A 23,756-nucleotide genomic window follows, 5' to 3' on the forward strand; every position below is an offset into this window, starting at 1 on the left:
AGCATCCGGCCCATAAACTCTTTTTGTCTGTATACACCATGCAGTGTGCTACACAACTTGGTGTCTGTGTACTGAGGCAGGAATCTGCCATGCTGCACTCAAGCCCGCATGCTGCAAAATTTAGTGGCCAGCATGAGACATGAAGGAGGAACCTGATTTTGGCTCCAATTTAGTATCTCTTATTAAGTTCTCTCATATTATAGGTGGACACTAGAGCCAACAAGTTAGTCAGTCAAATGCAGCTGAAAAGTTTCTCCAGTCCCACCTGGCCACAAGTCCTGCATCATTTATAAAATAATTATTCAGAGGCTTAATATTAATTATTAATGCTATGACCTATGGCAGGCCTCTTGCTAGGGATCTCTTATAGTTTAACTCAACCCACAACTATTAATCTATGTATGTTCATGTGTTCCATGGCTTTACCTGCATCCCACTTCATGTTGCTTCTAGGATGGCAATATCACTTCTCACCCACATTGACTTTCTCTTTCCTGTCTCTCTCCTTGGATTTCCTGCCTGCCTCTAAGCTGTGTTGCCATAGGCCAACACAGTTTATTTATTAACCAATGGGAACAACATATATTCACAGCACACAGAAAGACATCCCACAGAACAAGCCACTAGATTAAACATAGATGTCAGGCAGTGGTGGTACACGCATTTAATCTTAGTGCTCAGGTGACAGAGATCTTTCTGTATCTCTGTGAGTTAAAAGACACCCTGAACTACATGAGAATGACTCAGTCTAGGAAAGAAACTGACCCAGGCAGTGGTGGCACACACCTTTAATTCAAGCACTTGAGATCTCATGCTTTGCTTGGGAAGCACACATGTCTTTCCACCCAGGAAGTAATATGGCAAGGTGAAGGCAGTCATATAAGTTGTGAGGAGACAGGAAAAAAGTTCTTTTAGGCTGAGGAATTTTGAGTGAGTATTCAGATGCTTTCAGGATTGGGTGAGTAGTTTGTCAGGTAAAGTTGCCTTTGGCTTGGTCTGCTTCTCTGATCTTTCAGCTTTTATCCAAATATCTGCCTCAGGGTTTTCTATTAAAAAGACCACTTAAGATTCAAACAACATCTGGTGCCCACCATGGGACTCAAAACCATGATCCTGAGATTAAGATTCTCATATGTACCGACTGAGCTACATGAGATTGAGCCATTCTAGGAGAGAAAATAGAGCCAGAAAGTAATATGGCAGCATGGAGAACAGTGTATGAGGTATGAGGAGACAGGAACACTTTCACCTTTTACCACAGTATCTAGCTCATGTACATTATTATTATTATTATTATTATTATTATTATTATTATTATTATTAGAGCATTTAAAATGTCTGTTACATCTGGCATCCAACTTATGAGGTAAAAAGTCATGAAAAAGTCACTTGACTGTGGCCTGGCAGTCCCCCTCTGAGGACTGAGCTGAATGATATCAGAGTCTATAACACATGTGGGTCAGACTCTCTAACATGCTGGCTAAGTTTTTGTTGTAGCCTCACTGCAGTTAATTCCATAGCATTTGGGGAGCTCCCCAAATCACAGAAGTCAGCCACATTTCACACATTTTCTTTGTGAGATGCCTGAATGTTTTGCTTCCTTCCTCTCCAGGTGGCTTTTGGCTGACTCTGGGCCTCTTCCTTTGGTTGCTGCCACAACATCATCTGAATCATCATTGTCAACAGATTTGGTGAATCAATGAAGATTTCTTAAAGGGAGGAATTGGTTAAAAGAAAGTATTTTCCAACATTAAAATGGGAAACATTTTTACAAGGGAGGGTATTTAGTTTCTGTTTGATAATACATTAGACAATTTAAAAATGAAACAATTAAATGAGAGGATAATTAATGTTGATGGGATGGATGTTATGTCAATCATAAACATTATTTGTTTGATCATTTTTGTTTTATCATTTAAAAAGTTTGTAAATATGAGTGCCAAGGTAAAAGTCTTAGAAAAACTTGTTAAAACAGATCATGGGGATAGGAAGACCCAGACAGAAGAATTAAAAGGTGAACCAATTTCAGCATTCCATTCTGTGGTTACAGAGAAACAGCCTAAGGTTTTCAAATAGTCACATTTAACCTATCCAGTAACCTTACAGGAACTGCCAAATGCTGTGTACTAGTTGATTGGAGTTCTGTGCAACCATTAGATTTGAGGAGATTCAAAGAAGCAATGGTCTCATATGGCATCTTTCCTCAGGAGGATGTTAAATTCATGGTCAACTTGTAATACAATTGTTCCTCAAGATTGTAGAGATTCGGTTACAGCTGTCTCAGAGGCTGGTCCCAAATTACAATGGAGTCCTGTTGTTGGTATGAGGCTAAGATCATTGAACAATGAAGTAGAACCACAGGTCTTGAAATCTCCCGGAGAGAGAGAGTATGCTAATATAGAAAGCAGTCTCTATATGATGGCCACATGCTGGCTTTATGCCACATGGCAGCCTTAAATGCTTGAGACAGAACTGAAAAAGTAGGGAAGAAAATTGAGTCATTTGTATAAGTTATAGAAGGCCCAAAAGAAACCTTCACTGATTTCTTGTAAAGACTGACTTAAGCAGTAAATACAATGATACCAAATTCAGAAGCTAGACAGACAGTAATTGAAGTTCTGGCCTTTGAAAATGCTAATGCACAATACAAAAGGATAATTAGGCCTTAAAAGGAATATCAGCACCCTTGGAGGGATGGATCTGAGGCAAAACTGAATCTCATGATCTTGATGGTGTTGGATAGAAGAGGTAATTTCCAGAGGTTTAAAGAAAAGTAGTAATGTCAAATGTTTTAATAGCAGTAAATAAGGTCATCTAAAAAGAGACTATAAAGTACACATTTCTAGAAATAAAGTATTTTCAAGGAATAATCACAACAGAATGCCCCTTCCTTCTGGATTATACTGACAGTATGGCCAAAGCAGACATTAGAAATATGAATACAGATCAACAAGCAACAGATAAGGTAATCTTTATCCTTTCCTCCTGGGACATTCCCTGAGGGACCTCTTACAGGTCCCCATATCAAATTCTGTTCAGTCCTTTCTTGATATTGTAGAAGAAACCTCTTCCCAGAGTACTTAAAGAAACTAATGCCTATTGCGTGAAACCATACTGCTCTAGATGATAAAACAGCTTCAGAAAATAAAACAAAAATTTAAGGAGAAACCATAAATCAAAATTGATAAAGATTAAGAAGGGAACTTCCCCAAAGTCAGGGTTGGTGAAGGGTTTTGTTACTGTCTTGCAGGAGAATGAAGGCTAAGTAATCTGAAGAACACTGGACAAATGAGACATCTAAAGAAAAAGGACAAATCATGTAGAAAAATGTCCTACAAAAAAGATTTTCTTCAGTGAACCATGACCACACCTAACAGCGATCTTTGAAGTCTCCAAAAAGATGATGGTACCACACAATGACAATTCCATCAGGACAATGATCATGCCAAACTGACAAACACCACCCCAAAGTCAACTTTGGACTCAAAACTACTCAGGACATTATTGGGATGACTAGCTGAAATGATACAGCCTCATAGACTACTCCAATGAGGATTTGACCATAGTCCTAAATTTTCTTTGTGTCTCCATAAAATTACCAGTGCCCCAAGTCAGAAGGTAGTAGCCTAGAAAACTATGCCCACATTCCCAAACAATGGATTATGGATATTTGACATTGTTTGGAGATTGGTTAAAAATTGTTATTGGTCATAGTCAATCTCTTTCTAAAAGAAGAAAGGGGGATTGTAGAAATGTATTATATAGAAATGATAGGATAAAAGTGTAGATTATTGAATGTTCTCTGACAAGAAAGAATATATATATATATATATATATATATATATATATATATATTGTAGGTCATTGAGTTTACTCTGAAAAAAAGATACAGATAGGATAAGATAAAATGGAAGATTATTGAATCTACTATTAAAAAGCAACTACTAATTTTAATATTTATATTGGTTTTGAATTTTGTATATTGTATATAAATTTTGTATATTGATACAAAGTTAAGATTAATTTTGTTAGAAAATACTGTAAATACAATTCTAATCTTGTTCAAAGTATTGTACCTATATAGTTTATTTAACTAATCTTGTTCAAAGTATTGTACCTATATAGTTTATTTAACAATGTAATGCAAATTGTTAGTCCTTAAAAGTCATTATTACCAAGTAATTATGATATAAAGAAATGAAAGTTAGTAGTTAGTTATTACAATTAGGTATGTTTTCAAAGTCAAACAGATAAATTTTTAAAAATAGAAAGTGTCTTCAAACACCTCAGAGGTCTATAGGATATGTCATTTAAGACATTTTAATCATAGACTGTCTTTTTGTGACTATGAGACATGTCTGCTTCTGGCAGCACCAATCTATGTCAAAGAAGATAATGAGCATTGAACAAAAAGGCTGGGATGTTAAGTTTCAAACCTGGAAAAATGGCTGAGATGCCTATTTAAAATATTAAAGCAGAAAGTAGTTGCCAGATACCCTGCATCCCTCAGTTCATACCTGTTAAAGGGCTCTCCTGGCTGGCCTCCAGAGGCTGGACACACCTCGAAAAGTTGTTCTTCCATATGTAATCCAATTATTTTAGTTACCTATTCCTTTTCATGTCTCTTTTTGGCTTCTTGCCTACTTCATCTTGTTCTACTCTGTCCCTTCCTCTCCCTCTTCACTCCTCACATAAGTCCATTCTTGACTCTCACATATCTCCAGCCTCTGGCTTTGCTCTCCCACATATCCATAATAAAATTTCTTCTTTACCAGACCTGGGACCAGTTATGTTCCTTTAATATTTTAATTTTTTATACACTAACAACCTTCCCCATGTCCCCACAGAGTTACAGCCTGGGTCTCAGCAGAGCTTAAAGTAAATTGGTCATGTCTGTTTAATAACAAAGACAAGAAGTTAGGTGAACAAAATGTAGTGGGAGATACGATGATGAAAGTTATAGATTAAGTAACTGAATCAGCTAGAAATAAAAACAGAACATATCTGTGCATAGTTCTTATGGAAGCAGAAAGACTTGAAACCTATTAGGGATGTAGGTTACTGAGTATGACCTCATATCCCTCATGATTCAACTAATCTCAAACACTGTCCTATTCAGAATACTGATAAGGCTTTGCTGTGAAAATCATCAGGAATACTGGAGACCTTTCTTAACATTTGATTCTTTGACATCATCAGAAACATTTCTGCTATCAGAGGTGATTTTTTTACATGTAATTTATGTTAGACTGTTTTATATATATATATCCTAAATTATGACAAAAGAGAATTCAATTATCACAGACTTCACAGAACATAAAAATGGACAGGAGAACATTCTGAGGAATCAGTATATGAGGTGACAACTGTGACCACATAAAGCACAACTCAGTTATGTCTTAACCTGTTCCTGCACTGTCCCTTTTCTTCATGTGCTCTCTGCGCCCCCTGCTGGTTCTGGGCACTGCTCCAGGGAGGAGGTTTGTGTCAGGGTTCTCACTGAAGATCTCTCACTGTGTTACTAGTACAGTAATAAATGGCGGTGTCTTCCACTTTTAAACGGTTCATTTGCAGGTAGATGCTGCTTTTGGAATCATCTCTTGAGATGGTGAATCTGCCTTTCACAGACTCCGCATAGGTTGTTGCATAGTTATCTGGTTTGTGTTTAATTACACCAACCCACTCCAAGCCTTTCCCTGGAGCCTGACGGACCCAGTTCATCCAGTAGTCAGTAAAAGTGAATCCAGAAGTTGCACAGGAGAGTTTTAGGGAACCTCCAGGCTGCACCAAGCCTCCCCCTGACTCCACCAGCTGCACCTCAGTCTGGACACCTGCAAAAGTAGAGAATCCTGTCAGTAAACACTCACAAATGTCCACTGTCCCTCTCACTCATGTCCACTCAAGCATTGAATATCTTTCCTTATCAATAAGTTACCTTTTAAAAGAGCAACAAAGAAAACCCAGCTCAGTCTCAACTCCATGTTAGATGTTCTGTGTTATGTGATGATCAATAAATGGGAAGACCTGTGAGTACAGAGCTGGTACCTCTGTCAGAGCTGTAGGGTCAGGGCTGGTTTTCATGAGCAGAGGGGAACATAATTTGCATATCTTCCTGCTATATCATGAGCTCAGAAGCAAGAGCCTTAGTGAAGACAAACCATGATGCAAGTCTGAGATGAAATAAAGACCAAAATTTCATTGAAAGCACTGAAGTATGATTTATTGTCCTGGGCACAGCTTATTTGATAGAGTGTTTTTTGTATGTCTGAAGCCCTGTGCTCATGCCCACCATTTTATGATAGGCAAGAGGATAGGGCCAGAGAACCAAAGGTTTGTGTTATGCTTGGGGTATATGAAACTGTTTGTCAAAAGAGTAGAGAAGAAGAAAGGAATCAAAAAAGAAAATTTACTTAGTATGAATTTGTGTTTTAACATAGAAATGTAAGTTTTCAGCCTTCTTGTATTATGCTCTGTATTGTAAACCCTTTTCCTGACTTTTCTTAAATTATTAAATAATTTATAGGAAATTTAGAAAAGAAAACTAAAATATAATTAGTCAAGGCATGTCATAAGTTTCAGTGAATAATGAACACAGGCATTAAATTGAATTAACAAAATGTGGCCAAACCATAAGTTAGAAGTACAGTATATCATACATAAATGTCTCTGATAGACGCCTCCAAAATTAAAGAACTAATACTGTACTACCTAAGATTATTCTTTGAATAATGATAAAAACACATCTTGATGTCCTGTATTTACCATTTAGCTCTTCCAGAGCTGATCTACCCCACCTACCATACAGACCTACCCTTTCCCATCACAAAGGTATTCCCAGCACATCTGTGACCTCCCTAAAACAACCAGTGGGTCTATTTACTACCACACCATATCCTTCTGCTCTCTGGATCCTCAAGGGCATGCCTTTCTTTCACTACCAACTAAGGTCAATGTTACACACACACACACACACACACACACACACACACACACACACACACACAGAGAGAGAGAGAGAGAGAGAGAGAGAGAGAGAGACAGAGACAGAGACAGAGACAGAGAGACAGAGACAGAGACAAAAACAGAGACAGAGACAAAAACAGAGACAGAGAGACGGAGAGAATGACTTAAAAACTATAAGTTAAAGTTAAATAAGCTAGAATTTGAGAGCGAGTGAGAGTTGGATGTGGGAAGAATTTGAGTAGGGATATTGATGGGTAAATAGGCAGGATAAGAAATTCTCAAAAAAATTTAATTAAAGAATTTTAAAAGTAAAGCCTGGTACATTCAGGTGAGGCAGGAACAAGCCCCACACCATGCATCAAGCCCGAGCAAGGCATCCCACCATAGGCAATGTGCTCCAAAAAGCCAGCTCATACACCAGGGAACCTGTTCCCACTGCCAGGGGCCCTACAGACAGTTCAAGTTACCCAACTGTCTCCCATATGCAGTGGACTTGGTCTGGTCTCATTCAGGCTCCTCAACTGTCAGGCTAAAGTTCATGAGTTCCCACTACTTGGATACTTTATGTGTCTGTAGATTTCCCCATAATGATTTTGACCTCCTTTGCTGCTATAATCCCTCCTGACTCTTCTCAACTGGATTCCCAGATATCAGCCTAGTGTGTGGCTGTGGATCTCTGCATCTGCTTCAATCAGTTACTGAATGAGGCCTCTATGATGACAGTTAGGGTATTCATCAATCTGATTACTGGGGTAGGCAGTTTAGGCACCCTTTCCATAGTAGTCTAATCTGGAATCATCCTTGTGGATTTCTGGGATTTTTTTTCCCTATCACCTGGTTTATTCCTAACTCTAAAATGTCTCCCTCTCTCAAGATATCTCTTTCATTGCTCTCTCACTCCATCCTCCCTCAGCTGGACCATCCTGTTCCCTCATGTTCTCATCCCCAATCCCCTACCCTCTATTGCTCCCCTCACCTGCAATTTACTAAGGAGAACTCATCTATTTCTAATTTCAGGGCAATACATACATCCCTCTTAGGGACCTCCATGTTTCGTAGCTTCTCTGGAGCTATGGTTTGTAGTCTGATTATTCTGTGCTTTACATCTAGCATCCACTTATGAGTGAGTACATACTGTTTCTGTTTGTACTTCATTTTCAATTTCTTTTTTATTTATTGTATTTAATTATTTGTTAATAAAGGGTGTTATAAATGCCCCTTCCAAAAATTTTAGAAGTAACAAGGAAATCTCTCACATGCAACTCCTTGGTGGGTGACTTTTGTTCAGGGCTATTACTGAATGGAAAGATCTTTGAATCTACAGCTGGGCTCCTCAGCAAGAGCTGCAGGGTTAGGGATGGGCTGGATTTCATGAGCATAGGGAGGCCTTGTATGCATTTTCTGCTGCTGTATTAGGAGTTTTGTGGTAAAAGTATTAGATATATGAGTGCCTAGAGCAAATGAATGAGAAAAAACTGAACAATAGGGAAAGAATTAAAGAACTACATATTATTCATCATGTATTTCTGATATATTTCAAGACTTATTTTGTTTTCTTTGACAAGATGCCAATTTTATACAATTTTGATAATTTCAGAAGGAATAGCAAAGTTTAATGACTGTTGTATCTAGATAGTATGTGGAAAAAATAGTTTTCACGGATGTAGCTTAGTGTTGATTCATGCAAAACTACTGGTGTGTGATTCCCATTATTGAACAACAATGACATGCAAATTCTTTTCACTATTACTTTTCTATAAACAACTTTCAAAAACTTGAACCATTCTATTTTTATTAATTTTTAAATTACTTATTACTCTGATGAAGACTATGTTTCATGAGGCAGTCCTTTACCTCAGGTCTCTCTTTTAAACATTTATAAAATAATAAAGGATTCAAGTTTGTGAGTAACAATAGGTGTAGAGTAATCTAGAGCCTCCACTCTGGGGCTGGGCTCTAATCTTCTTCCATCTCTTCAGTCTTGCCTCCTCCCCAGGACAGGACACTCTGCACTGATTGGGGGTGAGAGTCAGCATGAAGAACCTTGAAATTGACTCTCCAATAGACAAGATTGCCAGGTCCTTGTTTTCCTGGAGAGGAATTCATTCTTCTATGAGATGAATTGTCTTCGAGGTGATTGGAGGGACTTTGATCTGAGTCTCATCTGCTATTGTGGCATCCCCAGTAGAGTGACATGTATTCTAGGAACTACTCAACTTCTCCATGACAGCTCTTGTATCTTTCTAGGTGATGGTGCCCTGGGCCTTGTATATGGTTAAAATTCTGACTGGAGTCAGGAAACACCTTTGCAGGGCTCTCTAAACCTGCACTTAAGGCTCTGCATAACGAGTTTAAATTTGTTTTCCTTTTTGTTGTCTAATGGCAAAAGTATTTAGCAATGTTATTGCTCATATGTCCTTGATGTCTTTTGAAAATCATAAAATACACTATCAGACTGTGTCACCCTTTGTTTACTTTGACAGAATATTTTCTGCAATTGATTAATCACACTCCAGTGTAGGAATTGCTCTGAAATGATTGTAGGCAGTTTTATACTCTCTCAGCATTCCTGTACAGGTCAGGAAGGTTGTCCTAGGAAACTTGTGTTACTTTAATGGATCAGGGCAGCCATAAGATGGAATTCTGTGGAGGATGGGAGCTTTGACTCTCCTTGCAAAATGCAGCCTGACCCAAATGAAGTTAGCACTATGAACCTTACATGGGTCCAGTCAGTTCAAATCTAACAATAACCCAATATTCAGAGCATTCTTAGTATTTCTGTTGATGGAACTCCTCATTCACAGATAAGAGAACCTCTCTTCCCTTTCTATCCTAACTCTATGCTTTGTATTTGAACAAGAGAGTTCATGATGTTGTTGATACTTTATGTTTCACAGAGGACAGTGGGAAGATACTAGGCCTCAGAGTACAAAAAATGCTGCCCACCTTTAACTGGTACAAGAGACCTTCCCTGATTATCTTTTGATACTTTGGAAAAGGCCCAGGGTATATGGAAGGATAATGATGAACTGTGTCAATAAATTCTCAGATGAAAATAAATGTACTGGCAGTCAAACAAATATCCCAATCAGTTCTCAAACTCAGGGTGCTAATGGATGTGAGAATGGCCAGGTCATATGGGAAGCAAATTGAGTTTTCTAGTCACTAGTTCTTTTTTCCACAACATGTTGGCCATTAATCTGAGTAAAACAAACAAACAAACAAACAAAAACAACGTTTAAAGGAGAGAATCTCACTGTGCTGTTTGTTTTTTGTTTTGTTACTGCTGTAATAAAAATAGTCAGATTGCATATTGCTATCAATGGCAGAATTATTTTGTTCCTGACATTCACCCATTGCATAGCCCAGATGAAAGTGTTCTTCTAATTAAAAGAAAACAAAAGCAAATGAATGCCTTTCAGAAATTATTAGATTCAGATTTGTGAAATTATGACAGAATCAAAACAGCAAGACAGGTCCTAAGTGAGCCTTGCTGCCTTTAAAAGCAAAATTTTCCTTCCATATTTCTTTCTTCCTTCCTTCCTTCCTTCCTTCCTTCCTTCCTTCCTTCCTTCCTTCCTTCCTTCCTTTCTTTCTTTCTCTCTCTCTCTCTTTCTTTCTTCCTCTCTCTCTGTCTCTGTCTCTCTGTGAGTGTGTGTGTGTGTGTGTGAGTGTGTGTGTGTGTGTGTGTGTGTGTGTGTATGTGTCCTTCTGTTTTAACTTTTTTTTTGTTTTGTAGAGATAGGGTCTCACTATATAGCTCTAGCTATTCTGAAACTCAATATATAAACCAGGCTAGCCTCTAAGTCACACAGCTCTCCCAGCTTCTACCTTCTAAGTGCCAGGATTAAAATTGTACACTAAAATGCCTAGCTAATTACCTACCTTTATGGCATTTTTCAAGGCAACACAACCAAATTTAACATGGAGAACATATTGGTGAAATTATTAAGGCCACTCCACGTAGTTAAAAGAAGATTTATTTAATGGCATAACTTACAAATGAAGGAATAGGTAGGTTGATGGTTCTGGGAAAGACGCAGCAGTAGTCCGGCGATGTTCTCTGGGGAACTCTCCTCCGTCCACCTCTCTCTCTCTCTCTCTCTCTCTCTCTCTCTCTCTCTCTCTCTCTCTCTCTCTCTCCATTGAGTGTGTGTGTGTGTGTGTGTGTGTGTGTGTTGGTGGGGGATCATGCACCATACACTGACGTCCAGTCAATATCAATCAATGTCCATCTAGAACTTGTGATAAACACAGTCCAATTTCATGCAGCAGGGTGAGGAGCACCCAGAGCTCCTTACAACATGGACAGGCATCTTACATTGCCTGGTTAGAATCTTACTGCCCTGGTCCCAATGATATCTAATAGGATACCAGTGGAGTTGCCAAAGTAACCGACTCCACACCCTAGGACTCCACAACACAACATTCAGCTTCATTTCTAAAACATTAAGAAATTTCATTACTACTACCAAAAGCAATTCAGGATTAGATTTACCTATTAATGAAAACATAAAATTAGATTTATGAGGAAAAATAAAGTGACTCTTCCGAAATCTATGGCATACCTTCCAACAAAGTATTTGTTGTGGTTTTAAGTACATCAAACTGAACTTTTAAAGAGGTTTTTGTTTGTTTGTTTGTTTTTTCCTGATACTGTTTGCTGTAGGATGTTCTGTATGCTGTGACTGTGTTGGTTTTGAATAGTTGATAAATAAAAAAAAATGATTGGCCAGTAGCCAGGCAGGAAGCATAGACAAGATAAACAGACAAGGAGAATTCTGGGAAGAGGAAGGCTGAGTCAGCATTTGCAAGCCCACCATCCAGGGGACAGCATGTAATAGCACACAGGTAAAGCCGTGGAACATGTGGCAACATATAGATTAAAAGATATGGGCTGAGTTTAAATGTAAGAGCTACTCACTGATAGGCATGAGCTAATGGCTGAACAGTTTTAGTTAATATAATCTTCTGAGTGGTTATTTTATAAGCGGTTGTGGGGTCTGTGCAGCTGAGCAGTACCAGAAAAAAACTTCAGGTACAATTGTTGATTAGTATTTTTCTAGACAAATTCATATTATAGGTATTCCAAGCTACATCATCAACAGTTCTAATTTTTTGTATTTAAAGGATATATATATATATATAGACAGTTATATATATATATATATAGTTATAGATATAAGTATGTATATATGATAATATATTGCCACAGCTTGCTCTTTTTTGTTTCATTAAAGAAGAGGCATGTCAATGGAAGTGGTCAATGACAGAGAAATAGTCAAGGTATGTTATACTGTAGGGGGCATCTTTAACCAGCATCACTTTATCCTCAGATCTTCTTTTGAAACATTGACAGACACTATATACAATTGTGAGGAGGAGGCTGAAAAGGGGACACTCAGAATGATTATTTCTGTGTAAGTCTCCAGGCTAATTTTTGCTGTTATTTCAGTCCCAGGGCAACTTCCTGCTCCTCCAGGATTACAGACACACTCAGGATGTGGGTTGCATAGCTGTGTCTTGCACAGGAATAAACAGCAGAGTCCTCAGAGGTCATACTGCTAAGGAAAATGTAGTCTGTGCTACAGGGTATATCTACAGTCAGTGTGGCCTTGCCCTGGAACTTATCTGATTATACTCAGTATTGTCATATCCAGTACCAGTCCATCCAATCCACTCCATGCTCTGTCCAGGACTGTGTTTCACCCAGGTGATAGGGTACCTACTGAAGGTATAGCCAGAAGCCTTGGCAGACATCTTCCTAGAGATTCTTGGCCTCCCCAGTTCAGTCCCAGACTGCTGCAGATGGACCTGGAAGTGGACACCTGTGAGGAGAAAGGAAGAATGGATGTCACAGTTATGTTTGTGTATGGCCCCTCCTCAAGTCAGGAACTTGGGAGCCCCTTACCTGTAACTGCTGCCACCAGGACGTGGATGATCCAGCTTCATTTCTTGGTCAGTACCTTGTATGCTCAGAAACTGTGGAGAGGACACTGATCCTATGTTGATTTTTTAGTGTGGACATCCCTGTTTTACCACCATAGACTCACATGATTTGCATATTCATGAGGCAGGACACTTCTTAGATAAGGACCTAGTCCAGCTGGAGAAAGAGGGAGAGGAAACCTAGGGCAGGCAGCAGGATGCTGAGGACCAAATTCTCCTAACCCTGTCTGATTAAGCAGCCATTTCTGAGACCTGTGTAGGCTCTGTGGGTTTAACATCAAGGACTAGTCCCTCAATTGAAAAAATAGAATTCGAATAGGACACATTAGGTCTTTTTGCTGGCAAAGATTTACAGGTGGTGGTAGTGATAAGAACACCAGTGAATGGAAATTTCAAAAACACCTAAATTAGGAGAATTTCTAATCTTTTTTCATGTAGAAGCAATTAATATTTGCTTTTCCAGCAGAACACAGGTGTATGTTCCTGGTGTTTTTAATTATTTTTAAACAATCCTTTTCTTTTTTGCCTATTTGTTTGTTTTCTATAGAGAGAAAGAATGGATGTAGAGTTGAGTGGTAGGCATGTTGGAAGGATTAGTGTAGTGGGTAGCCATTCCAGCTTGGATCTCGAATTTCCAACCCCCATTGAGACTCTGGCAACTGTCACGCCTATGAGGCGGGGCCAGGAGAGACGCCTGGAGACCCAAGAGCTGGTTGGGCAAGCGCTCTCTCTGTGCCAGGACCCTGAACGGGGGAGATGGACCAAGCAGATCTCCAGAGAACACCACTGGACTGCGATACACCTTCCCCAGACTCCGCGACCTACCTTTCTCTTTTTGTAAATTGCCCACTAAATAAAACTTCCTTTTAACTAAGTGGAGTGGCCTTAATAATTTCACCAATAGATTAGAGAGGATTTGTGCATGGAAAATGTAATCAGACTATATAAAAAATGAAAAATAAATAGATAAATCTTAATAAAATAAATGAAACAAATAAATGTCTGTCCAAGATTTAACAAATAATTTAATGTGTTTGAACTTGGAGACTTCACATATCAACGGCAGCAGATGTTGTTCAGCTAACAGATTTTAGGAAGGGATTCCACAGAGGCTTAAAAGTCCCCTCCACTCCTCATGTCTTTTCTACCCTGTTGATTATTGGCTACACTGTGCCTAATGTTGGTCCTGAGCTCCCCTGCAGGTTGGTATGTCATGACTTATGCTGAACTTACTTAAATCTTTTACACTCTTATTATGTCTTGTATTATACTAAAGGAACCATCCTCAATATTATACATCCCAGGGGCTCAGGAGAGAGAACTACTAACGGCAAGGACTATTATCAGGAAATATAATCTCAGCACACCGAGTTCTATAGTCCACTTGCTTTCATTCCTCTGGCATAACATCCTTTATACACAGCTTCAGTTCAGTTCATGTCTAGCTCCTTTCTTGCCTGATTTCTCTCTATATTTATCTACTGTCCCCTCTAGGTTCTATCTTAATTCCTTCATCTAGTTCTGTCCCTTCTAGGTTCTCATCCATCTTGTTCCTTCCCATATCATCTCCTCTCGCGTCTCCTTCTCTCTCATCTGGCTCTTCCTCATCTTCCATCTCGTTCCTCTAGTACTCTGCTGTAGCCCTTCAATCTACTCCTCTCCCATCTCAGTTTGTTCCTCTCAAGTTCTTACCCATCTAGTTCTTCCATTCTCTTCTCTCTTCTCTGTCCCTCTGTGTCCTGGGAATCCTGGTATATATACACTTACAAGCAGTATTCCCTTAGCAGTGCAAAACCAGGCTTCCAGGGTCAAATGGAGGGGTGATAAGAATCACACAGGGAGGCAATAACCGTTAATTATCACTTGCAACCCCAAAGGGAAGTGACCAATGGGGAAATGAATTAACTAAAGGCTAAATTCAGGTAATATCTAAGAAGAGGGCTCTTATGTACTCAACTATAATCTTAAACATGGTTGGTAGAAAGTGTTAAGAATCTATAAGTTGCTAGGTCAATGGGAGAAATAAAACTGTCTTCTTTTTTCCTATAGCTCCTGTCTGTCCAAGCTATCTGCCATTTTTCTGCAGGGTGGGGGAAAGTGTGCTCAGTCGCTAGGCAACCTGTGTACAGCTAGATGTTTATCTAAATATTCCTAGAAGTGGTTAGGTAAGTAGTTAGAGGTCTATAAAGTTAGTAAGGCTGTAAGAAAGGAGGGGTCTGAGCTAAATTGTGTAAAGCTATTACTTAATGTCTACCTGACCTAGTCGGTGTCCCCTTGTGGAATTTACCTTAAGTCAGGAGACTCGCCTGTGGGTTGTTATCACTGTTAATCCTCAGAAATTGGGTGACCACCTGGGTGATGTCTCCTTAGTCCTTGAAAGTGGCTAGGGGAGATATCTGATTCCAGAGAAAGCCTTTCCTGAGGCTGTTCTCCAAATGCCTGGAATGTGTATGTCTAGAGAGTGATCAGTCCACATTGTTAGCCCTTCTTAGGGAAAAATCAATTGGGAAAACTATGAAGGAACACATGATTTTCATAACAGAATACAGCTGATATATAACAAGCCAAGTAACACCAAAAACTCTTTGGGATTTGGCTTCCTCTGGAGGAATTCCCTGATTCCTCCAGGTAGTGACTTTGCCATAACCAGCTGAGTTCTTATAATATTCCTGTGGCCCACAGCAATTATGCTAATAATAGTATGTAAAATCAGAATAGTCATAATTAGCTTGTCACAGCTTCAGTCTTGCTGTGACCCCCTCCATCTTGGTCTCATTAAATTCATTTCTCCTTGATCATAATCAGGAAATCCTGCTTGGTAAGTAAGTTCTGGTGCTTATAAGGTTTGTATCAACTGGACTCATATCATTGTTGAAGAATCATTTGCCTAAATCCTAGGAGGAAAAGCTCCTTTCTCATTCATTAAATATTGCTCATACATGTCCTTTTTTTTTTTTTTGACACAGGGCTTCTCTGTGTAGTTTTGCTCTCTGTGTAGGAAGGCTGGCCTGTAACTCACAGTGATCAGCCTGGCTCTGCCTTCTGAGTGCTGGGATTAAAAGGCATGTGCCATCACTGCCCAGCATACATTTGTTTCTTTTCTTCAGTATATCTGAGAGATATTTGAGAATCTAATCCAGAGACTCCTTGTGTCTATAGTTTGCCCATCCTGCAGGTTCACAGTGGTCATCACATGTCACTGGCATCTATGTCGGCCAACTTTAACCTTGGCATTATTAGCAGAGTGTAGATCCCTTGGTTTTCACATTCACACTGTGATTTTCAATGTTTTGTGTTTGTCTGGGTGTCAGTAATCCCATATTCTGTAGTTGTTTGTTCCCCAATATATCTTGGTTCATAGCTGAAGTCACTATAATAGCATCCAGAGATGGCTCAGGTCTAGATTGCTAGAATCTCTTTTCCTTTTACAGATTCCTAAATCTATAGCACAACTGAGCCAGCACCAAACATCACTTCTCCCAGTGATGCTTCTCTAACCCTCAGGTGAAACATTCCAGCTTTCTTGCCTTCAGCAGAAACACAGAGTTCTTCCATCATAGGAATCATGGAGCCAATGTTAACAAGAAAAGAGGAGAAAAATGCTGCAAACTGTGAGAAGGAACTCTTTTGCCAATGGAAGAGATTTAGAACAGAGACAGTAAATGACCTCAGCTGACATGTGCACAGTGATCACTCAGAATTGTCCACAAGCTGAGGGGATAAGAACCATCTTCAAAAAAATATTACATGGGATGTGGGGGCAGAAAGTAATCTTTACAAGGATGCAAGTTTCTTAGCATTGTGTGAAAAATGTTAATTACTTCTACCCTATTAGAGAAGTAACATATTGGAAGCTGTAAGAGTAGATATCTCCCCTCCCGTACCTGGGGTAGTAACATTCATTCATGGAAGTTCTGTATATTATTCCCCATGGTATGAAATAAATTGAAAGTTTTTTAAATTGTTTACATCTTCCTGTGATTTCTAAGTGAACCTATCATCATCTAGTCTTAAAATTACAGAACTTTTGAAAAACATGAAAAGTTTTATTTTTAAGTTTATTAAATCCAGTATTACGTTGCAAATGGATAACTGAGATGCACCATGGCAAAATAATGATATGCTTATTAGAAATTAAGCCAATAGCAATTGTCATAGACTATGACATAGTAAAGTTTCTCTAGAAGATTTTTATGATCAGGAAGGGGAAACCACATATTGTAAAATATAAACAGACATATGCTTTTTGTGGTGATACATTGTGCTCTAACAAATAAAGCTTACCTGTACATCAGAGGGCAGACCTAGCCAGTAGTTACCCACAGAGGCCCAGCCGTGGTGGCACATACCTTTAGTCCCAGCCCATGGAAGAAAGAATCTGATAGTGATATGGCTGAGCAGAGACAGGAATATAAGGCAGGCAGAGACTGGAGCTTGCTCTCTTTTGGCTGAGGAGTTGGTGAGGTAAGAGTTGACCATGACTGGTTGCTCCTTTGTGTCTGTGATCTTTCATCATTTACCACTCTATCTGACTCTGGGTTTTTATTATTAAGAACAATTAGAATTCATACTATGTACTTGTTTGTGAGGAAGCCCATGGTGGAAGTTCAGAACTGCCTATGATATGAGGGACATCTAGTAGTTCTGAGTAGCTTCAGTAGTTGTTAAGTGCCTACTATTGTGCCAAGCTCCTCTGAGTTTACACTGAAGTCTCCTCCCATGCCTCTAGCACAGTGAGACTTTGCAGATGGTGCAGAGTAGAGGGTAGCTCTTCCGGGTTTGATCTGGAAGTACTACTCTCAATGAGTCTTCTGGTAACTGTCATACCTACCTATCAGCTGCCCCTAAGGCAGGGCCGAGACAGGAGTCCTTACAACCTGAGATCCAGATATGCTGACTTTTTTGGTTCCTGGTGATTCTGGATGCTGGATGAGAGACCAAACAGAATTCTCCAGAAAACCCATCTTGACTGCACCTCACTTCTCTCAGATCCTGTAACCAACCCCATTCCTAACTGTAAGTTACCCCCAAAATAAACCTCCTTTTTAACTATGTGGATTTTCCTTAATAAATCCTCCAATAGTGCAGATTTAAGGAAACTTTTTTATTGGATGTATGGCTACTGATACAGATGCTGGAATTGAAACCCCAGTTACAAACTGTGTCTCCAGTACTCCATGGTACAGTGCCAGCATACTCTAAGGATTTCTTGGATGCTGTTAGTATGATGACCCAGTGAGTATGATGGTTGTTTACATAGAATCCAGAAAATAGAGGCCAGTGACAGGGTCTGCAAGGGTTTTATGAGGACAAATATGATTCCTGCAGCTTCAATTGGAACAATGCACCTGAGAATAGTGAAAACCACCATCAATCATGAACACAAACTATGGGCTGCATGCTGAGTTTCCTCTGCTTAAATGCTGTGACACTCACTGTAGGGAACATTCACAAGGCAGAAAAGCAGTGCCAGGACACACACACTTTGATGGGGACTCTGTCAGAAGGAGAGGAGGGCTCTTCAGTCAGGGTCAGCTTTCAGTCTGAGACCGGGTGCTAATCTTCTCTGTGGAGTTGCTGGAGGATATAAAAGGTGAGCAGACTACAGGTCAATTGTTGATCCCAGACAGGGTGACTTACCTGGTGTTGTCTAGAAGAACTAGAGGCACAGACCTCACAGACCTCAGGTATGGTTTCTTGGTCCCTGAAATTTTAACCATCTCACATACAAATTAGAAATCATGTGGATCATGTCATCCAGACATTGCTCTGTGAACATGAAGATGGCCTCCACTCCTTTCTTCATCCTCCAGGCTATGACTTCCTCCCATCTCTTTGCACCTTTTAGTTGGAAGCATGGCCGTCATTAGAGAATCCTTCCAATGGAGGACAGTCTGTGAGTCCTGTCTGGCCTGGTTGGATGTCCATCTACTTCTTCATCTCCAGAAATCTCATATTTGAGTCCCTAGTTCTTTGTGCCTGTTCTTTGTGCTGTGGGTGTCCTTAGGGAAAACACCTCTGCACACTGGAGAGGCAGCTGTGCAGTGCAGGATTTTAGGGACTCCCACCACAATGCACAATGTGCCATCATCTTTGGGATTCTGAGAGTTCAAGGATAATTTTACACATTATATTTCATCTTGGGTTTGTCTAGAATTTCCCTAATTGCCATTCAGAACTAGACAAAACATCACAGAACTGAATGTCAATCTTGGTAACTGAATGGGGTCTCGTGCTATAAGGCCATTAACTCTGCTGATTTTATATGACCTCTTGGATGAGGCACTGTGTTTTAGTGTCTGCACTTGGATTCAGTTTCTATTACCATGAAACTCTGTAGGAGGAGATCACAAATCACAGATTAAACAGTAATGGTGCAGGCCCAGGTGTATCTGCACACGTAACTTATAGTTGTTTTCTATATCACAGGTGGATTCTTCACTGACATATTTAAAAATCATATCAGTGTAAACTCATGAGTATTTGTTTAATAAGATGTTTTGAATCACAATGCAAATTACGTATTTTTGTACAAAATATTCCAATTTTGAGAGAGTAACCCTCTTACAGCAGAGTCATTGTACCTCAGCCATGCATAGTTGTCCTCAGCAAATCTTTACTCAGTAGTACAGGATTGGTAATCCAGCTGCAGTGATGCATGGACCCCCATTTAAGTCTATTTGTAGATGTAACGGTCTTGTTAAATAAGAAACACAGAGCCAATGCAGAGATGAGAGCCCAAGAAGTCAGAGTAATAGCTAAGTGCTAAAAACCTTACCCTTCACTGCCACTCCTGTCCTTCCCTCTGCAAGAGACCTCCTTCCTATGTCTCTGTCTTTTTATAGACTTTCTGTTCTGCCTTCTCATTGGTTGTAAACCCAGCCACATGACCTCCTCATCACTGCACATCTATACACACCTACAGATCTTCTATGGTTATTATTGAGATTAAAGCATGTGTCTTCATGCTGGTGGTATCCTTGAACACACAGAGATCTCCCTGTCATGTGATCGGGATTAAGGGTGTGTGCTACTACTGCCAGACTTCTGCTATGGCTTACTATTAGCTCTGACCTCCAGGCAACTTTATTTATTAACATACACATTTCAGTACAAATAAAATATCACCATATTTCCTCTTTTCTATTTTAATAAAAAGAAAAAAATAACTAATATAAGAAAAACTATATACAAAAGTACAATAACTATATACCATATATACAAGCAATAAATACCTAAAAAATGTCTAGTCCATTTGTATTTGACAAATTCAGAGAAAATAATGGCGTTATCTATCCTATTTTGGTAAGTCCAAAATGTACCTAATTCACTTTCTACCATAACTAATCTTCAAATATAACTAACTAATCTTCAAATATAACTACCTAATCTTCAACTCCCTCAGAGACCCAAGAAGAATATTACCTAACAAAAATAAAAACAGGCAGTGCATTCAAGCAACTTCCAAAAAAATTGTGAGTTGACAGAAACAGCCAGCTACCTGGACAGTCCCCCAAGGTTTCTCCACAGCACTGGGGCATCATCTTCAGACTATAAGCTTAGTGTGTCTGACAGACTCATTTGTGAAGTAGGATTTACACAAGGTCAACAGTTCAACCTCACATTGGGTGAGAGCATTCCATGTACCAGAAACACCTGAATTCCACTAGTGTCCTGTCATGATTCAGGATTTTAAATTCTGGAAATATTTGATGTTTTTTGAATTCAGCTGTCCATTCTTCTTGGCTGTGTGTGTGTGTGTGTGTGTGTGTGTGTGTGTGTGTGTGTGTGTGTGTTGTGTGTATTTATCTCAGCATCCCATTTCCACATCTCTCTATTAAATGCCACCCTACTATTGAGAGGTGTGAGTTTAGTTACTCTTCAAGAATAACTGTTTCAGGGGCCGTTCCACTGCATATCAGAAGCCTTCGGCCCATTACCTGTTCAGCTGCCTTCAAAGAAAAGGGCACTGTACCTTTTCCAGATTGCAAAGGCCAATTCAGGGGTGTTGCCATATTGTCCTGGCCTCAGAAGATCCCTTTTGATAAAGCCACAGCCACACTTGTCTTGGCAAGAATAGGTAGTCCTTTGTTTCATGTCCTGTCTGTCCATTTTGTCCTGTTTCTCAGCAGTCAATTTGAGGATACTTTGTTGTCCAGTGGCTAACTTTTGCCACAATGAAAGTTAACTCCATATGCAGTTTCTTCAATACCCATATTTCCTATCAAGTAGATTGGTACTGCCAGGAGCTGACATGTCTCATAGTCATAACAAAAAAAAGAAAAATTTTCTAAGTTATTAAAACATTTTAAATGCCATATTCTAAAGATCTCTGAAGGGTTTGAAGATGATCTGTCTATCTAAAATATTTCTGCTCAATCTTGATAACACACCTAATATGACTACAAATTTGATTGTAATGTCTAACTATTAACTTTCATTTCTTTATATCCTAAAAGATGGTAATGATAACATTCAAGGATCAGAAAATTGCACTATATTGTTAAATAAACCGTATATGTACAATATCTTGAACAAGATTAGAAATACATGTATGGCATTTTCTCACAATATCAATCTCAATATATATAATTTGTATACAATATAAAAAATCCAATCCAATGTAAAGTATTTAAAACTAGTTAGTCTTTTTCTTTTTCCTCTTCTTCCTCTTCCTCCTCCTCCTCTTCTTCTCCTTCTTCTTCTTTAAACAAGAACCTTAAATCTAATCTCCTTTGCTTATCTCTTTTCCTAACCCTTAACAACAACTTGTAACCAACCCTCCTAAACACTGAAAATTATCCTAGACCCAAAACACATTAAAAGACCAAAAAAAAAAAAAACCCACCGGCCCCCACCACCTCTTTGGGAATGTGTGCGTCGTGTTCTTAAAGTTGCTGCCTGCTGGGTATGGGTGAAGGTATCTTTATTCTGAAAAGAAAAATTTTGAGTTAATTGTCAAGTTATAGCAAAGGTAGCTATATCCTTTGTTGTCCAGTTTGAGCATATTGACAAAGGTCAGGGTGGTATTTGTTCTTCAAAATATTGTGCACCCAAATAAACTTATCTGGGATCAGAAACAGAGCAGCCACTAGATACAAAGGATAGAAAATGGTGGCACTCACACCTTTAATCCTAGCATTCCAAAGGTAGAAATCCCTCTGGATCTCTGTGAGTTCAAGGTCACATTGGAAACAGACAGGCATGGTGACAGATGCCTTTAATCCCAGAAATCCAGCCTTTAATCCCAGGGAATGATGGTAAAAAGGAAAGATATATAAGGCATGAATCACGGAACTAGAAGCATTTAGCTGGTTAAGGTTTCAGGCTTTTGAGCAGCAGTTCAGCTGAGATTCATTCTGGATGAGGACACAGACACTTCTAGTCTGAGGAAACAGGATCAGCTGAGGAACTGGCAAAACGAGTTAGCTGTGGCTTGTTCTGCTTCTCTGATCTTCCAGTGTTCACCCTAATAACTGGCTCCAGGTTTTTATTATTAATAAGAACTTTTAAGATTTGTGCTACATCTATTACCTACTTTTAGGCATAATAGCAAATGCATTGTGTCAATAATCTAGACGTTGTCTGACATATATATGTATCTGAGGGTCAAAGTTATGGAGAATTCAAAAGTAGAATTTATTTCTAAATTGGACAATTACTGCGATACCAAAGTCAGGTGAGGATCAAAAAGATGTTTTCATTTAAAAAAGTTTCCTAAGACCAGAAAGATGGCTCAGCTGGTAGAGGAGAGATTCACAACCAAAAGGACAGGAAATATTACCACGAAGCATGTTGAGAGTAACAATGAGAAACCGCAAATGTGACTTTAGAAAAAAACACAGTTTTTCATGATCAGAGAGAAAAATGACAAAAAGCCTCCTTGTCCTTAAGGAATGAGAAGCAAAACCAGAAAACCAGGAGTTTTTCTTTCTAGCTCTGAATTCCTGGACTTGGTTAGAGCTGAGCGCCCCCTGCTGGTCCAGAGCTCCTCTGCAAGGAGGTTTGTGTCTGGGCTCATGCTGAAGTCTCCTCACTGTGTCTTGCACAGTAATATGTGGCAGTGTCCTCAGTGGTCACAGAGTTCAGCTGCAGGAAGAACTGGTTCTTGGATGTTTCTCTGGTGATGGAGATGTGGCTCTTGAAGGATGGGTTGTAGCTGGTGCTACCACCATAATCTATGTACCCCATCCACTCCAGCTTCTTCCCCAGGGACAGCCTGATCCAGTTCCACCCATAACCACTGGTGATGGAGTAACCAGTGACAGAGCAGGTGAGGGACAGTGTTTGAGAGGGCTTCACCAGGCCATGCCCTGACTCCTGAAGCTGTATCTGGGACAGGATACCTTCAGACAAAAAGAGACAATTGTGTCAATCACAGGTTGTCACAACCCCTCATGGACACATGTATGAAATGGTAACACTCACCAGGAAGGGCTGTCACCAGACACAGAAGACCCAACAGTGTCATCTTCTAGGCTACACCTCCTTTTCCTCAGAGGTCAGCTTCCTGTGAGAGAGATGTGAGATCCCACAGTCCAGGAGGGGATTTAATTTAGAAGTAGAAGGTGCATTTGCATGTGGGGAGTCAACCTTGTCTTTATAAATGGGGAGGGTAGAAACTACTGCATTTGTCTCTTACACTGTGCCCATCACTCTACCTGACTTTCTGTAGTTTATATCTGGAACAAGAGAGAATGAGGACTACAGGGATCCCAGGAAAAAACACCTTGGCATAACCAACCTCCACTTCCTAGTCCAATATCCTCACCTAGATTATTTTCCTCCTGTATTTTTCCATCACATGTCAGTGCCAAAGTTCGTTCACACTTGCTTCCTGAGCT

General features: G+C 39.5%; 1 pseudogene and 1 gene segment (V, D, J or C); both read right to left on the minus strand.

The window, feature by feature from the left end:
- Positions 1-5,496: 5,496 nt before the first annotated feature.
- LOC102919086 (immunoglobulin heavy variable 3-73-like) lies at positions 5,497-6,041 on the minus strand. The segment is given in 2 exon segments: positions 5,497-5,831; positions 5,936-6,041. Coding segments are annotated over 2 exon segments (381 nt in total).
- Positions 6,042-22,929: 16,888 nt separating this feature from the next.
- Positions 22,930-23,383, minus strand: LOC121822271 (Ig heavy chain V region 3-6 pseudogene; annotated as a pseudogene).
- Positions 23,384-23,756: the final 373 nt, after the last annotated feature.

Source organism: Peromyscus maniculatus, chromosome 14, assembly GCF_049852395.1.
Source record: "Peromyscus maniculatus bairdii isolate BWxNUB_F1_BW_parent chromosome 14, HU_Pman_BW_mat_3.1, whole genome shotgun sequence".
In the NCBI taxonomy this organism is placed as follows: domain Eukaryota; kingdom Metazoa; phylum Chordata; class Mammalia; order Rodentia; family Cricetidae; genus Peromyscus; species Peromyscus maniculatus.